This window comes from Argentina anserina, chromosome 5 (genome assembly GCF_933775445.1).
Source record: "Argentina anserina chromosome 5, drPotAnse1.1, whole genome shotgun sequence".
In the NCBI taxonomy this organism is placed as follows: Eukaryota; Viridiplantae; Streptophyta; class Magnoliopsida; order Rosales; family Rosaceae; genus Argentina; species Argentina anserina.
The window spans coordinates 16,264,319-16,282,799 of NC_065876.1; the positions used below are offsets into that span (position 1 = coordinate 16,264,319).

Consider the following 18,481-nt stretch of genomic DNA (forward strand, 5'->3'; position numbering starts at 1 on the left):
CCGACAATTTTAAGTTTTCCAACCAAAACACTAACTATTTGGAGAATAGTCAAGATATAAAGTTGTTTCTTACGTCATGCGCTTTCATTTAAATACTATATTGCATATATTTTGAGAGATTTTGAAATTTCAAATTTTGGTCACCAAAAACCACAGTAACAGTTCATTTTCTGATCGGTAATAGCAGCTAGTGTCGTTTACGATGGTAGCAGTTATTTGCATAGTCGACAATAACATGTATCTTCATGTTCGACAGTAGTACCTTTCAAGTCAGCATTACTAGCTAGCTTTATAATCGACAGTAGCATGTAGCTTATAAGTTTTAGTAACAACTAGTTTTCATAGTTGACAATAGCATGTAGCTTCCCAGTCGATAGTGACATGTCACCTCCTAGTCAACGTAGATGTGATGAGTTAAAGAGGGGGAAAAAAGTAAAATATCCTATAATATGTGGCAACTTGTCATTATGTATTGTCCTTATTTGTAATTTTAGGTCCTAAATTGCTCATGAAATATGCAAGTGATTTTTTTGTAAAACAAAATTTTGTCATGTAAAAAGAAAAAATACATGTAAGAATAAATGGCCCTTGGGTTTGAAAAGTTGGTCAATTGGCGTAGTGTCACAGGTCGACTTTGCAAAGCACAAGTAGAACCGTGCGACACTGGTTAATCGTTGAATGAGAAGCAAGTTAGCCAAATGAGTACCTTGCAAGGGACAATGAAACCACACGATATTAATATAGTGCTAGCAACAAAGAGAACACAGTTTATATAGTTGTAAGGGACAATCTCATGAACAAGTGAATTATCGAGTAAGCAATAAGAAATGATCTCACGAGGCACAAATGATTGAATAATTCATCTCTTTATTGGTGATAAGACGGTAAGAGAGGCAAAAGTACATGCGCTTACCTATAGTAGTTCCGTAGTCCAATTGTCGCCGACTAGGAACCCCTCCCTATAATAGCATATTTTGCAAAACTAGACTTAGCAGGGGGAAACATGAAACCTTCTCACCATGAACCTTCTAAATAAAATAAATTACATAAATTATAAATTATAATACTGCCACTAGCACGCAAGCAACCGGCCATAGGCATGACTCATGACCTTAGACAAGGTTGCTTGCAGCCTTACAAGTGTTTGCCCCTCCCTAACACGTCAGATTACCCCCGCTTCCTTAAGAAGAACACAAATTCCATCTTCCTCTCTCACACCCAAACTGTTCTCCCCCAGGTCTTGGGGTAACCCTCCAACTTAAAGCCCCCAAATTCCCTCCTTTCTCTCAAGCACTCCAATCCCAACCTCTTAACCTCCATTTCTCACACATTGTCACTCAAATGCCAAAACTCCACATTTACTTCCATTTTTGAAGCTCCTCTTCTTCCACCGTCAGTTGTAGGGCTGGGACCGGTACGGGACATTCTGGTATTGTGCTCATACCGATACCATACTAATTTTATATTTTGGTATCGGTATCGGTTCGGTACTGCCATTTTCAACCTCAATTCCGAACTAAATCGATACCGTTCGGTACTTTTTCGGTACCAAACTGGAAAATTCCACAAGTCCTATATATGCATCATTCACTACACTAACTAGGTTTAATTATGAAAAGAATTCACATAAAAGATATAATTACACACTTCACATTTTCACAAAGCTAAAAAAGATACAAATTGAGAGCAATTCCTACAGCTGCATATACTTCTGCACAAATTGAGAGTTTTACACTATAAATTCATACTTTTGCACAAATAAAGTAAACATACAACCCAAAGTCTTTCGATTTGAAACGAACACAAAGTCAAACCATAACCCAAAGAAAGTAAAACCCAAAACCCAAACAGCATATATGATTCATACTTTTAGAGTTTCAGTTAAGAATTCAATATTGAATTAAGGCTTACTTTCAGTTTTCCCATCGAGATTCCAAGAGACTGTGATTGAGACTTGACAATGAGAGTGAATAGCGAAGTCAGTGATTGAGAATGAAAGGCAAAGACGCGAAGTGAAAGAATGAAGTCGCGAAGTTAGTTGTCTGCATTTTTTCGGTACCAACTCCCAACCCTAGCCAGTTTTCTTCATCTTGGGTTCTAAATTTCCTACCATAACTCTTGAATTATCGAAATTGATGCATATTTAGTCTGTAATATCCTCGTCATCTTAATCTTTATATAAATTCTCTCATCACTCATGGACTATGAGGTGGATTATTAGCTCGGTGGTTCTGGGGAAGATGACACTCTTGCCCTCGACTTAGAACACCCGGATGATGATGATGCTTATCATCTTTTTGATGACGATTTGGTCCAGCTTCCCTCTAGTTCCACTGGGTTTGGTGATGATTTGGGTAATGGGGACCCGAATCTTGAACCTTATGAGGGGATGGAGTTCGATTCCGAACAGGCCTCCCGCATTTTCTATAATTCTTATGCTAGGTGTTAGGTTAATATTAACCTAGTAATGTTTGCCTTATTCTTATTCTTTTGCTTTATATTTTTGTATATTTATTTTTTTTTTTTTACGTTTCCTACTCATGCTAGGAAAATGTGCAAATGATCGGAAACACGTCAAGAAGAGTGGATTTAGCGCACGTTATGGATTCGGGTGAAAGTTTCAAGCCAAAAAGAGCAAATGTGGAGATTTCATAAGATAAGAAAAGTCAACGCCGGAAAATGCCGGTTAAACTCCGGCGATGAGAAGGTGGTTGCCGGAAATGGTGGTGGTTAAAGTCAATAAGTCAATGAAGCATATTGGTGAATTATGAATTGTAAATTTTAATTTACAATTTAAATTCAAAATAGAAGAAGACAAATGAAGGAGACAATTTCAAGAACAAGATCCTCAATTTGTGCTCCATGAATTGGGGATTTAAATTTAAAATAGAAGAAGACAAATGAAGGGGACCATTTCAAGAACAAGATCCACAATTTGTGCTTCTACATTTGTCCACCATATCTAACCATTCATCCCCTTACATCTCCACCATTCATTTGTGACCTTAAGGCCTTTAAATACCCTCATTCTTCACAAATTCGTGCATTCTCCTTCACCACACTAAAACTCCATCAAAACTTCATATTTTCCATAGTTTTAACATAGTTTCTTAGGCCTAAGTCATAGATATCAAGTTGTGCAAAGAAAAGTGTAAAGTGTCTTGAGTTTTCACCAAAAACTAAAGATCCTTTACACCCTTGATCAATCACAAACTTGTTTCATAGATTTGGGTCACTTCACTCTCTTTATCCTCTACTCATACTCTTTCTCAACCCTTGTTCTTTGTTCCTAGATTGTGTGGATAAAGTATGGTGTTCATGGAGTTCTTCTTTTGTTAGAACTCATTAATACCATACTTAGAAGCATTTTCTTTCTTATTACATCTTTGTGGGTAGTAAACCTTTAGAGGTACGGTTTGGTATCATTTGTACCAAACCCTTGGTAATCTCTTCTCTCTTTACTCTACTTCTCTTTTGATGTATTTCATTTTCAAGGGTGTTGTATTTAATGGGTTGTGAGTAGTTGGATTTGAGGCTAGGCTAGCCCTAGCCAAACTCATGTGCTAATGAATTCATTTTACTTTTAATTGATGTTGATGCATGTTGAATCTATGGGCTTCTACACTTAAAATACTTACTAAATGTGTTATTAGTTTTGTCACCTAGAAACATGTTTAGGTAATTAATGAATCGGAACTTGAACTTGACAACTTCTTGAATCCGTGAGCATGGGTAGCCTTTAGGTGGTGGCTTAGTGTTTCTTACGGGAAATACTAAGTTGCTTGAATTTCTTACCATGAACTTAATGCTTGTTCCATGAGTGTAATTACTCTAAGGGAGTGTTATGCTTGTGGTACATAGCCCACTTGTATTATAAGGTAATATAATTGGGACTAAGGTTTTGTGATTTAATTTGGCTCCAAAAGACTTTGTTAAATTACATGATTAGTTGGTTTCTTGGTAGCTTCACCAAAGCACTAGGGGGAAGTTTGTCAAACATGTTATGCATTAATCTTGAGTTACATTTGTGCATGAGTAAGGCTAGTTGCAATGCCTAAGTCTCTACTCCTCTTTTGATTCTATCTCTACATTTACCTTTCTTTGTTGTTTTAGTGTAAGAATTAGTTTACTTAGCTTAATTCTAAAATCAACCAAGTCGATTCACTACCACTTGTTAATACCATCTCCATGATTCGTAGCTTCCAAAGGGCTAAGGTTGTGAACTTGTAAAAAGTTAGAATGCATGTTTTTCTAGTTTTTCTTGCGAAAATCTAGTTAGAGTTGAGTTTCCCCCAATCCCTTGGGTACGATACTCTACACTTTCCCTTACTAAAACTTGACCTCCTATACTTGGGAGTAGGTAGTTTCACTCATAAATACACATAATCATACTTAAGTGATTCAACCAACAAGTTTTTGGCGCCGTTGCCGGGGATTGAGGTAAAACTTAATTCCTATTAGGTTTCTAAGGGACTAGAGAACCCATTGTTTTTCTAGTTTACTTTTTTTTTTATGTTTAATTTTTGTAAATATCTACCTTACTTTTGAAGTTGACACAAGTACTTTTGATAAGTGGAATGGTAATTGTGGTAAGAAGAAAATAAATTGCATGCATGTTTAAAATGGAAAAGTAATCTTGCCTAATTATTATTTACTTATTACTTGTGCAAGCTCACATTCTAGTTGGTTAAAATTTGTAAATTTAAATATAAGGTACTCACTTTCTTTAGAATTAGAGGTTGATTGGAACTTGTAATTTCAAAGTAAATTGGATTAGGGGCTTCATCCTTGTACCGTCGAGTTTAATCACTCTTCATCGAAAAGTTGAGTGGTAAACAACACCCAATGATGGAATTCCTCTTCTATTTTACTAAGTGAATCGGATTTGGATTTTTTTTTTGTAACGTATTTGTTTATCGCTCTTCCAAATAGGCGCACCTTAGTAGGATTATGATGTCTAGGTAAGTGGATAGGGATTTTATCCCGGGCGTTGTGCCGTGTACTAAGTGGTCTCACCTACCAAAGCCGCGCCTACGCTTACCTGGTCATAATTCGAAAAGAGTTACCGAAAAGAAGAATGTTAAGCTAATTAGTGCATTGTTTGGAACTACGCCAAACTACTTTTGAACTACGCCAAAACGCACTTTGTTTGGAACTACGCCAAACTTGGATTGGAATTACGCCAATTTCGTTACACTTGAGTTGGAATTACGCCAACTTGGAAAATCCTTATCCTTTTTGATTTTCTCACTACAAGTTTTGATTGGTTTCTAATTTTCTAGAAATTGTTTACAAGTACCTTGGTAAATTCTTAAAAAACAAAAAAAAAATCTAAATAATTATTGTTGCAATTTTAATTTCTTGTATATATTTTACATGTTGTTTTATTGCTATTTACTTACTTGATCTTTAATTTGTTCCTTAGGTGTTCATGTCCTTATCTCCTAAGAGTGAAAAAGGTTTACAAACGATTCTAGAGCCCACCGATCAAGAGACTCCCATTGGGATTGGACAAAAGTTCAAGGCTTCTGCATCTACTAGTTTGTTTGGGGAAGATTCAAGTGATTCAAGTGAGAATGTGGAAAGTCCGGAATTAGTGGTTAATGACCTAGCCACCTTTGAGAGGTTGTTCAATCTTGACAAAGAGACACGGAAATTGAATCCTAATCTTGGTCCAAGAATATACAAGATAGTCATGGCGGATGGTGAACCAAGGGATGAGTTGAGAGAACAAAGGCCTATCCGAGATTGTGCCTTGCCTACAATTTCTACACACTCAAGATGCATTGTGCTTCCTCCATGTGCATCATCTTTTGAGATCAAGCCTAGTTTTCTTCAAACCTTGCCAACATTCTATGGGTTACCGAACAATGATCCTTATCACCACTTAAGTGAGTTTGAGGATGCATGCGCAAATATCAAACTCAATGGCATGACGGAAGAAGCGCTCAAGCTCCGGTTGTTTCCTTGCTCCTTGAAGGAAAAGGCGAAGATGTGGTTGAACAAGCTCCCATCCAATAGTATTGGTTCATGGGAAGATATGCAAAAGAAGTTTATTATGAAGTACTTCCCTCCTCAAAAGGCTAATGCAAGAAGAACCGAGTTGATGACCTTTAAGGAGGAGCAAGATGAGCTCTTTCATGAGACGTGGGAGAGATTCAAGGATCTTGAGCTTGGTTGCCCTAATCATGGCCAATCTCAAGATATGCTTATGAGCCTATTTTATCAAGGCTTGACATCGGAGACACGAAGGAAGGTTGATAATGCAAGCAATGGTGATTTCATGGACTTAGTGGCGGATGAAGCCCATCGAGTATTAGAGAAGCTTGCGGAGCAGTCTCAATTGTGGGATAATAACCCGCAAGTTCGCAAGCCTTCTTCTTCACATTTATCTCTAAGGGAAGCAACTCAACCGAAAACTGGTGGCATATATGAAGTCAAGGCATCAAGCTTGGATGTGCATCAAGAGTTTAAGAGGTTAGAAGAGAGTCTTAATAAGAAGTTTGATATGCTTTTGAAGCAAGGAAAGCAAGGAGGCCGTGAGAAGGTTAATGAGGTTCAAGGGCCACAAGTGTGTTTAATTTGTGAAGGAGTGAATCATGACACTTTATCTTGCCCTCATGGAGATTGTTTTCCCGAGATCATTGAAGAATGTAAGCAAATGGCATATTCAAGACCGAAGAATGACCCTTATTCCAACACTTACAATCCCGGATGGAGAAACCACCCTAATTTCTCATGGGGTGGGAACCAAGGCATGAATTGCAACAATCAAGGGAGTGGCAACTATGGAGGTGCTAGTGGGAGCCAAAGCTTTCAAGGAAACAAAGGTGCGACTAATGGAGGTTATGGTGGCAATACTTATCCTAAGCCACCTTATCAAGCAAGACCTCCTTTTCAAGCTCCTAATACTCAAGTGCCACATCCTCCTCAAGTGGATGCTCCTAAATCAAGCCTTGAAGAGATGCTTGCCAAGGTTTTGGCAAATCAAAATGAGCTTATTCAAAGTGTTCGAAATGATGTGGCCTCCACTACTCAAGGATTGCATAAGCTTGAAGCGCAAATGGGGCAATTGGCTAATGAGATGAGAGAAAGGAAGCAAGGAGAATTGCCTTCCATGACCGAGAAGAATCCACGAATCAACCAAGCCAAGGCCATAAGAACTTTGAGAAGGGGGAAGGTATATGACAATAAGGTTGCTCCTAATGATGACGATAATGAGGTGGATGCACCAACGAAACCTTTGTTGAATCCTAAAGTGTCAAGAGTGCCTCCCGGGTTTCAAAAGAAGAACAAAGGCATGGAGGATACTTTGGGACATGATGGAGTGATCTTGGGGAATAGTGAGGAGTATTTGAAGAGCCAAGGCAAGCCCAACACCAAGAATGACAATATGGGAGCAAGTGGATCTAAGTCTAGTGTGGAAGAAATGCAAGAAGAAGCGCCACTTCCCTTTCCACAAGCGGTATACCAAGAGAAGGCTTTAAGTAAGAAAGAGAAGAAGTCCATGGAGTGTTTTGATGTGTTCAAGAAGGTAGAGGTCAATATTCCTCTTCTTGATGCAATCAAGACCATTCCTACTTATGCTAAATTTCTCAAGGACTTGTGCACTCACAAGCGGTATAAGAGTACATTGAAGAATGATGACAAGGTGTGTTTGAATGAGAGAATTAGTGCCGTGCTTCAAAGGAGGTTACCGCCCAAGCTCAAAGATCCGGGTTCTTTTACTATTCCTTGCAAGATTGGTGAGAGACCATTTGAGAAGGCACTCATGGATTTGGGGGCTAGCATAAATTTGATGCCATATGGTGTCTACAAAGATCTTGGGTTGAGCGACATCAAGCCTATACAAATTTCTCTCCAACTAGCCGATAGAAGTGTGAGGTATCCAAGAGGAGTTGTGGAAGATGTGTTAGTGCAAGTTGACGAGTTGGTCATACCGGCCGATTTCGTTATTCTTGACATGGAGGATGTTTACCAAGATGATCTCCCTATTATCTTTGGTAGAGCTTTTATGGCCACAGCAGGGACAAAGATTGATGCGAAATTGGGTTTGCTCACCATGACCGTGTATGACACCACAATTGGGTTCAAGATCTTTGATGAATTAAAGAAGCCCATGAGGTTGCAAAAAGTTTATTCTATTGAAGTGGAAGACAAGATTGATGACTTGGTGGAGCACACTTTTCATGAGACTTCAACAAATGATGCATTTGAGTCGGCACTAGCACACTTTGAGTTGGATTTTTGTGAGGATGAAACTTTGGAAGCCGGGGATCACCTTGACACTTATCTTGCTTTGCCTTTGCCCACAAAAGAGGATGGTTACTATTCAAGAGATGAGACTTGTGAGGTGCATGCCACTATCAATTATCTCTCAATGAATGTTAATCCTTCGGTTTTGAGTTCGGCCCCTATTGAATTGAAGCCTCTTCCCGCACATTTGAAGTATGTTTATATTGATGATTCCCGCACCTTGCCCCTCATTATCTCTTCAAGCTTGTCACATGAACAAGAGACTTTACTTCTTGATGTTCTTCGGAGGCATAAGGGTGCTTTTGGATGGAAGATTAGTGACATAAAGGGGTTGAGTCCCACTCTTTGCATGCACCATATTTACATGGAGGATGAAGCAAAACCAAGAAGGGAAGCTCAAAGAAGATTGAACCCCAACATGTTAGAGGTGGTGAAGAATGAGATTATTAAGCTCCTTGATAATGGAATCATCTATTCTATCTCCGATTCCAAATGGGTGTCTCCAATACAAGTGGTGCCTAAGAAAGGAGGAATGACGGTAGTGAAGAATGACAAGGGTGAGATGGTTCCACAAAGAATTGCAAACACATGGAGGGTTTGTGTCGACTACCGCAAGTTGAATGCTGCAACAAGGAAGGATCACTTTCCACTCCCTTTCATTGATCAAATGTTGGAAAGGCTTGCGGGACAAGCATTCTATTGTTTCCTTGATGGCTATAGTGGATATAATCAAGTCCCAATTGCCCCCGAAGATCAAGAGAAGACAACTTTCACATGCCCATATGGAACTTTTGCTTACCGAAGAATGCCTTTCGGATTATGTAATGCACCCGCCACCTTCCAACGGTGTGTCATGGCCATTCTTGCCGAGTTGCTTGAGTTTGTAGAAGTCTTCATGGATGACTTTTCTGTGTATGGGAACTCATTTGAAAAATGTCTTGATCATCTCTCCCTTGTCCTTAAGAGGTGTGAAGAGATGAATCTAGTGCTTAATTGGGAGAAATGTCACCTCATGGTGCAAGAAGGGATTGTTCTTGGCCACAAAATATCATCGAAGGGGATTGAAGTAGATAAAGCAAAGGTTGAAATCATTGAGAAGTTGCCCCCTCCCGTGAATGTAAAAGGTGTAAGAAGCTTTCTTGGGCATGCCGGTTTTTACCGAAGGTTTATAAAAGATCTCTCCAAGATAGTGAAGCCTCTTTGTGATCTATTGGCCAAGGAGACTCAATTTATATTTGATGAAGCATGTTTGAAGGCATTTGAGAGGATAAAGGAGTTGCTTACCAATGCTCCTATTATTTGCTCACCGGATTGGACTCTCCCATTTGAAATTATGTGTGATGCAAGTGATTATGCCTTGGGAGCAGTGTTGGGACAACGCAAGGAGAAACTCTTACATGCCATCTACTATGCAAGCAAGACCTTGAATGATGCCCAAGTAAACTATACTACCACCGAGAAAGAGTTATTGGCGGTGGTATTTGCCTTAGAAAAGTTCCGAAGCTATCTCTTGGGGTCTAAATTCATTATCCACACGGATCATTCCGCACTCAAGTATTTATTGTCTAAGAGTGATGCCAAGCCAAGACTTTTGAGGTGGATTTTACTTCTTCAAGAGTTTGACATTGAAATTGTCGACAAGCCCGGCAAGGTTAACTTGGTAGCGGATCATCTCTCTCGACTTACTCATCAAAGTGAAGATAATGGGGTGCCTTTGGATGAATCATTTCCGGATGAGAGGTTGTTTTCCATTGTTGAGAAGAAGCTACCATGGTTTGCACATTTGGTTAACTTCTTGGCAAGTGGGGGGAAATGCTTTCCTAAGACATTTGATTTCCATTCAAGAAGGAGACTCATTAAAGAAGCAAGACACTACTTTTGGGATGATCCATACTTATTCAAGCAATGCAAGGATCAATTGGTGAGGAGATGCATTCCGGAGGAAGAAATACAAAGTGTCTTATCTTTTTGCCACGATCAAGCTTGTGGCGGTCACCATGGAGGAAAGAAAACGGGCCAAAAAGTACTTAATTCTGGGTTTTGGTGGCCGTCATTATTTAAAGATGCACATTCTTATGTGAGCTCTTGTGATCGTTGTCAAAGGGTAGGCAATATTTCCTCAAGAGACCAAATGCCTTTGAACTATATGCTTGAAGTGGAGATATTTGATGTATGGGGCATAGACTTTATGGGACCCTTCCCAAGTTCATATGGCTATCTCTATATCCTTGTGGGAGTTGATTATGTAAGCAAATGGGTTGAGGCCGTGGCCACAAGGTAAATGACCACAAGGTCGTGCTCAAGTTCCTTAAAGAGCACATCTTCACAAGATTTGGCACACCTAGAGCAATAATTAGTGATGGAGGCTCCCATTTTATGAACAAGTCATTTGCGGCCTTATTGAAGAAATATGGGATTAAGCACAAAGTCTCGACACCATACCACCCCCAAACAAATGGCCAAGTTGAAATATCTAACCGGGAGATAAAGAGCATCCTTGAAAAGGTGGTGTGTACAACTAGAAAAGATTGGGCAATAAAGCTTGATGATGCTCTATGGGCTTACCGTACCGCATTCAAAACACCTATCGGAATGTCTCCATATCGCCTTGTTTATGGAAAGGCTTGTCATTTACCGGTTGAGTTGGAGCATAAGGCTTATTGGGCATTGAAGACCCTCAATTTTGACATAGAAAAGTGTGGTGAGGAGCGGAAGTTAGAGCTTTGTGAGCTAGAGGAGCTTCGGATGAATGCCTATGAGAATGCAAAGATTTATAAAGAGAAAACTAAGGCATTCCACGATCAAAGGATCAAAACCAAGCACTTGGAGGTTGGGAAACTTGTACTTCTTTTCAACTCCAAATTAAAGTTGTTTCCCGGCAAGCTAAGATCAAGGTGGATTGGGCCATTTGAGCTTGTTGAAGTATTTAGTCATGGGGCGGTCACATTGAAGAACTTAAGAGATGGATCTACCTTTAAGGTTAATGGTCATCGAGTAAAGCCTTACCTAGAGGGTGCACCAAAAGATACTTATGCGGAGGTGAAATACTTCGAGGACCCTCTCACCATTTGAGCAAGCATTATGGACCTTGTTAATGTCCTTAAACTTAAACCCGTCTTGGCGGACTCCAAGGGTTAGCATAATAAGATGGAGCTAAGGGATTGCAAGGACCAACGAGCTTTGTGGGTTTTCACCATCCACAATTGGCACTATGGAGCTATATGAGATCTTCAAAGAGTTTGCGTTTTCTTATCCTTTACTCTCATTTTTCTAAGTATGATTAGTTGTGTTTGTGTTTCCATGTTAATAAATTATGGCAATGAGAGTTTGGATAGTCATTTCATACTTGACCAATGAATGAAACACAAAAGATTTAGCTTTTATTGAAAGGATTATCCAATTGTGTTGGTTAGTTTGTATTGACTAGCATGTGGTAAATAATATATATAGTTTATACCTTATATTTATTTCACTATTGTTCACGGCACATTGAGGACAATGTGTAAATTAAGTGTGAGGTGTAAGGCTAAGTAATTTCATTCCTTATAATTTTTTTATGTTTACTTTATAAAAAAAATCCATAAAAATTGAGATATTTTGAAAAATGAAAAAACAAGTTTGTTTGTGGTTTACTTGCTTGGTGCCAATAAAAAAACAATCATCATATTTGGATAGATTGATTTTGAACATGTTTAGCGGTTAAAAATCAATGCTTTGTTAATAGGAGGATTTGGCATTTTGTGCTCACATATGTTTAGAGTCATATTGCCTATGTCATTTCAAATGCATTCATGTGTGAAAGATGAGGACTATTTTTGTTGAAAAGATCTTTGCCTATGTGAGATTTTGAGCCGATGAGAGTGCATAAAAGTTTCTAATGCACTAGTTGTTTCATTGTGCGATCAATTCATTGTGCTTGCAATCTAGAACTTGCTTTAAATCTTTCGAGACTTTTATCAAGGCATGAGTTGTTATTGGGGAAGACCAAGGCATTAGGTATCCACCAAGGCCAAATAGCTTTTATCCTTTAAAAAATTTCCATTAGTAAGCCAATTTGAGCCTATGTAGTTTTGTGTTAGCCTTTTCATTTCTTTACCACCATAAATGTCTACCATTCTTAAACTTAAACATTTTTTTTCTATCCTGTCTAAGCCAAGTGGTAAGCAATGTGAGTCCTATTGTTAGTTTGGTGCTTGTAAATGAGTTTGAGATATTTCAAAAGAATAAGTATGAGGTGGGGTAGATTAGTCTTGTGTGTAGCCAAGAAAAAGAAAAATGGTGACTCTAGACATGTTCACAATATCAAAAGAATCAATCAAAATCAAATATGGACTAGGGTCACCAAAAATTAGTGCTAGTAAAAAAAATTTTGTTGCAAAAAAAAATCAAAAAAAAAGTGAGGAGAATAATTTAGTAGTTTAGTTGTACTTGAGTTTGTGGAATCAAGAACTTACAAAGCACATAGAGTTGTGAAAGTGTATTATGGGATCTCAACAAGAGAATTGCTTACTATGAGGCTTAGAATTTGTGATATATTTCATTTTATTTCTTAAGCTTCTACCTTAAGCCCTATACAACTAAAATAAAAGACCTTGTGATCCGAGAGAACTCATGTAATGATCATGTGGAGAAAAGATTGAAGAACAAGCCTATGGAAAGCGTGTCCATTGAATTGCTTTTGAGTGTAAACACTAACCAAAAACACTTGAGTGAAAATGAGTGTATCCATGTGAGTTTGATGGTTAGACAAATGTAGTCCAAGTTAATCATATATGGATGACTTTAAGATGACACACATGGCATACGCATATATATACTTTCTTGAGCATGACATTCCAAATCCATTTATTAGCCTTGCATTTCGAAAATTTAGTTTCTAATCATGCTCAATTGATATCATGGTTCTTTAAAGGAATTGGTTGAATTCAAGATGGAAGCAAGTGACCCATTTAGTTTGGTTGTGTTTAGTTTTGATTTGCTTGAGGACAAACAAAGTCTAAGTGTGAGGTAGTTTGTTAGGTTAATATTAACCTAGTAATGTTTGCCTTATTCTTATTCTTTTGCTTTATATTTTTGTATATTTATTTATTTCTTTTTACGTTTCCTACTCATGCTAGGAAAATGTGCAAATGATCGGAAACACGTCAAGAAGAGTGGATTTAGCGCACATTATGGATTCGGGTGAAAGTTTCAAGCCAAAAAGAGTAAATGTGGAGATTTCATAAGATAAGAAAAGTCAACGCCGGAAAATGCCGGTTAAACTCCGGCGATGAGAAGGTGGTTGCCGGAAATGGTGGTGGTTAAAGTCAATAAGTCAATGAAGCATATTGGTGAATTATGAATTGTAAATTTTAATTTACAATTTAAATTCAAAATAGAAGAAGACAAATGAAGGAGACAATTTCAAGAACAAGATCCTCAATTTGTGCTCCATGAATTGGGGATTTAAATTTAAAATAGAAGAAGACAAATGAAGGGGACCATTTCAAGAACAAGATCCACAATTTGTGCTTCTACATTTGTCCACCATATCTAACCATTCATCCCCTTACATCTCCACCATTCATTTGTGACCTTAAGGCCTTTAAATACCCTCATTCTTCACAAATTCGTGCATTCTCCTTCACCACACTAAAACTCCATCAAAACTTCATATTTTCCATAGTTTTAACATAGTTTCTTAGGCCTAAGTCATAGATATCAAGTTGTGCAAAGAAAAGTGTAAAGTGTCTTGAGTTTTCACCAAAAACTAAAGATCCTTTACACCCTTGATCAATCACAAACTTGTTTCATAGATTTGGGTCACTTCACTCTCTTTATCCTCTACTCATACTCTTTCTCAACCCTTGTTCTTTGTTCCTAGATTGTGTGGATAAAGTATGGTGTTCATGGAGTTCTTCTTTTGTTAGAACTCATTAATACCATACTTAGAAGCATTTTCTTTCTTATTACATCTTTGTGGGTAGTAAACCTTTAGAGGTACGGTTTGGTATCATTTGTACCAAACCCTTGGTAATCTCTTCTCTCTTTACTCTACTTCTCTTTTGATGTATTTCATTTTCAAGGGTGTTGTATTTAATGGGTTGTGAGTAGTTGGATTTGAGGCTAGGCTAGCCCTAGCCAAACTCATGTGCTAATGAATTCATTTTACTTTTAATTGATGTTGATGCATGTTGAATCTATGGGCTTCTACACTTAAAATACTTACTAAATGTGTTACTAGTTTTGTCACCTAGAAACATGTTTAGGTAATTAATGAATAGGAACTTGAACTTGACAACTTCTTGAATCCGTGAGCATGGGTAGCCTTTAGGTAATTAATGAATCGGAACTTGAACTTGACAACTTCTTGAATCCGTGAGTATGGGTAGCCTTTAGGTGGTGGCTTAGTGTTTCTTACGGGAAATACTAAGTTGCTTGAATTTCTTACCATGAACTTAATGCTTGTTCCATGAGTGTAATTACTCTAAGGGAGTGTTATGCTTGTGGTACATAGCCCACTTGTATTATAAGGTAATATAATTGGGACTAAGGTTTTGTGATTTAATTTGGTTCCAAAAGACTTTGTTAAATTACATGATTAGTTGGTTTCTTGGTAGCTTCACCAAAGCACTAGGGGGAAGTTTGTCAAACATGTTATGCATTAATCTTGAGTTACATTTGTGCATGAGTAAGGCTAGTTGCAATGCCTAAGTCTCTACTCCTCTTTTGATTCTATCTCTACATTTACCTTTCTTTGTTGTTTTAGTGCAAGAATTAGTTTACTTAGCTTAATTCTAAAATCAACCAAGTCGATTCACTACCACTTGTTAATACCATCTCCATGATTCTTAGCTTCCAAAGGGCTAAGGTTGTGAACTTGTAAAAAGTTAGAATGCATGTTTTTCTAGTTTTTCTTGCGAAAATCTAGTTAGAGTTGAGTTTCCCCCAATCCCTTGGGTACGATACTCTACACTTTCTCTTACTAAAACTTGACCTCCTATACTTGGGAGTAGGTAGTTTCACCCATAAATACACATAATCATACTTAAGTGATTCAACCAACACTAGGAGAGTTGGTTTTAGTACAAGGGTCAGTGTGTACCAGAGGTTACGCCGCAATGGGTCTATAATCTGCCGGCAGATTGTGTGCTCCAGGGAAGGGTTTCGGCGTGATGGGGGTGAGAATAGGTCAAAAAGGCAGCGCAAGGTTACTAGAGTTGGCTGCAAGGCGCAGATGACTGTCAAGAAGAAGCAGAGTTCAGGGAGATGGGCGGTTTCAAAGTTAGTTAAGGAGCATAATCATGAGCTTGTGCCGCCGGATAAGGTGCATTGTCTCCGTTCGCATAGGCATGTGTCTGGTCCTGCTCGGAGTCTGATTGATACTCTTCAAGCGGCCTGGATGGGGCCCAGTGGGGTGATGTCTGTGCTGATCAAGGAATATGGGGGAGTGAATAATGTTGGGTTTACGAAAGTTGATTGTCAGAATTACATGACTAGTAGCAGGCAGAGGACTCTGGGGAGTGGTGGCCAGGTTGTTTTTGACTATTTGAAGCGAATGCAGGATGAGGATCCTGGTTTCTTTTGCGCTGTCCAGGGTTATTTTGAGAGCTCAATAGGTAATGTATTCTGGGCTGATTCAAATGCAAGAATGATTATAGTTACTTTGGAGACAGTGTTACATTTGACACCACATATAGAACAAATCGATACCGGGTTCCATTTGCTCCATTTACGGGGTGGAATCATCATGGACAGCCGGTGTTATTTGGATGTGCATTACTCTTGAATGAGTCGGAGTCCTCGTTTGTTTGGCTGTTCCAGACTTGGTTAGCTGCTATGTCTGGCTGCAAACCTGTCTCAATCACAACAGACCAGGATAGAATCATCAGGGCTGCTGTTATGCAAGTATTTATTGGAACGCGGCACCGCTTTTGTAAATGGAATGTGTTCAGGGAAGCTCAGGAGAAGTTGTCCCACATTTATCGATCACACCCAACCTTTGAAGCCAAGTTTTTGAGGTGCATTAATGTGACAGAGACGATTGATGAATTTGAGATATGCTGGGAGTCTCTAATTAAAAGGTATGATGTTGATAGTAATGAATGGCTTCAGTCAATGTCCTATGCTCGCCAGCAATGGGTTCCAGTTTTCCTTCGTGATACATTTTTCGGGGAGATGTTTGTAACCCAAGGAAGTGATAATATAAACGCATACTTTGATGGCTATATAAATGCATCAACGAATATTCACGTGCTGATAAAGCAGTATGAAAAAGCAATCGATACTCGCCATGAAAAGGAAGTTAAGGCTGACTATGACACATTGAACGTCTCTCCAATTCTAAGGACTCCATCTCCTATGGAAAAGCAAGCTGCGAAACTCTATACGGGGATAATATTTATGAAGTTCCAAGAGGAATTGGTCGAAACACTTGCTTATCGGGCAACTCTGGTTGATGATTCTAGATCTGAAACCATGTTTCAGGTTGCAAAGTTTGGGAAAGACCACAAAGGGCACTTTGTTAAGTTAAATGTTTTTGAGAAGAAAGCTAGTTGTAGCTGCCAAATGTTTGAATTTTCAGTTATCATTTGCAGGCACATACTAGCAGTTTTCAGAGTGACCGATGTTCTTACACTTCCATCACACTATATATTGAAACGTTGGACCAGAAATGCCAAAAGTGGTGTTCTGTTGGATGAGAATGCTCTTGGATTGCCCATTGCTTTGCATGATTCCTACACTGCTCGGTGTGACATTCTGCGAAGGGAAGTGGCCAGATATGTAGAAGAAGGGGCAGAATCTGAGCATGTTTATAATGTGGCAATGACTGCTCTTTGTGAGGCTGCATTCCTGCAAACAAGGTTGCTGCTGCAAAGAAGCAGGGTCCTGGAAGTACCCCAATGAATTGCAGCCTGCAGCTTCTGTCTTGTGCAATGGTAAGTTATTTTCCCATAAGAAGCTTCTCACTGTTTGGCCAGTACTTTGCAATATTTTGTTTTATGCTTCAATAATATAATTGCACCAAGAGCTGCGTGTATACTGCTATGAATGCTTTATTCTGTTACATTGTTGGAACTTTCTGCTTGTCTTTTCTTTCTTTCTGAAACTGTTGTTCTGTTTTGATCAAATTAATGTTCTAGAAATGAGCTTGGAGATTAATTAATATTAAAGTCAATTGTAATAGGAATGTAGATTTCAGTTTCATAATCGATGCAGAATATATTCGTTATGACATTTTTCATATTGGTTCTTGGTTCTTGCTTAAATTTCAGAATATACACTCTAAATCTCTATCCATTGATGGTATTGAATGTAATTCTGCAAGCAATCGGAGTATAATAACTGAAAGCACATAGAAGTAGACATAATCCAATATATGTAGTTTCAGACTATTCCAGTTTATCAGGTTTAGGAGACATAATCCAATATATGTAGTTTCAGACTATTCCAGTTTATTAGGTTTATCAGTTTGATTTCTGCTTGTTGTCTTATGCGTTTGATTTACTTTGTTTTATTTCTTCTTTTCTAGTTTCACACCAACATGCATGTTTGCTTCAACTACTTACCATCCTTTCTTGTGAATGTTGTAGGATCAGGATAAGAAAATTGAGGAATTGACAGCTGAGTTGGAAATTGCTAGTCAGCGATGTGAAGCATATCAAGCAAAACTACATACTATTTTGAAGGATATGGAAGAGCACAAGTTAAAAATATCAGTGAACGTTCGGAATGTTAAGCTAAATCTCAAAATGTAGGACCTTTCCGCCCCGCTTTCATGAAAACTTACCATGACCGGTTGAAGAGTGCAATTGACTGCTGGGTTAGCTTTCACCATCTTTACTCCCCACTTTTAGTTACTGGGTACTGATAGGAAGATTATATACATTAAGGATCAGTTTTCAACCCCTCGTTGTTGTTTAGCACTTACCTATTAAAATGCAAATTATGCAGAGCTATTAACAGTAGTATAACTTGAATAAGGTGATTATATTGCTTGATATTAATATTTGATCTTGATACAAGTCTAGCCATTTATAGGAAATGAATTGGACAATTGCATTGCTGTTAGCACTATCTCTAATGATGAATCTAGCTGTTCTACCATTATGAGTAACATGTTTGTTGCTTTACACAGCTCACTCACGCTAACACTCCCCCTCAAGTTGGCGCATACACATCAACCATGCCCAACTTGTAAAGTGAGTCATAAAAAACCTTCTTGGACACTCATTTGGTGAGTATA

At 38.4% G+C, this 18,481-nt stretch overlaps 1 protein-coding gene across 1 annotated transcript; it reads left to right on the top strand.

Moving 5' to 3' along the window:
- The first annotated feature begins 1,099 nt into the window (after window positions 1-1,099).
- LOC126795609 (protein FAR1-RELATED SEQUENCE 5-like) lies at window positions 1,100-17,993 on the top strand. Its single transcript, XM_050522417.1, is given in 5 exon segments — window positions 1,100-1,237; window positions 2,222-2,442; window positions 15,307-15,884; window positions 15,887-17,130; window positions 17,829-17,993. Coding segments are annotated over 5 exon segments (2,346 nt in total).
- The last annotated feature ends 488 nt before the right edge of the window (window positions 17,994-18,481 follow it).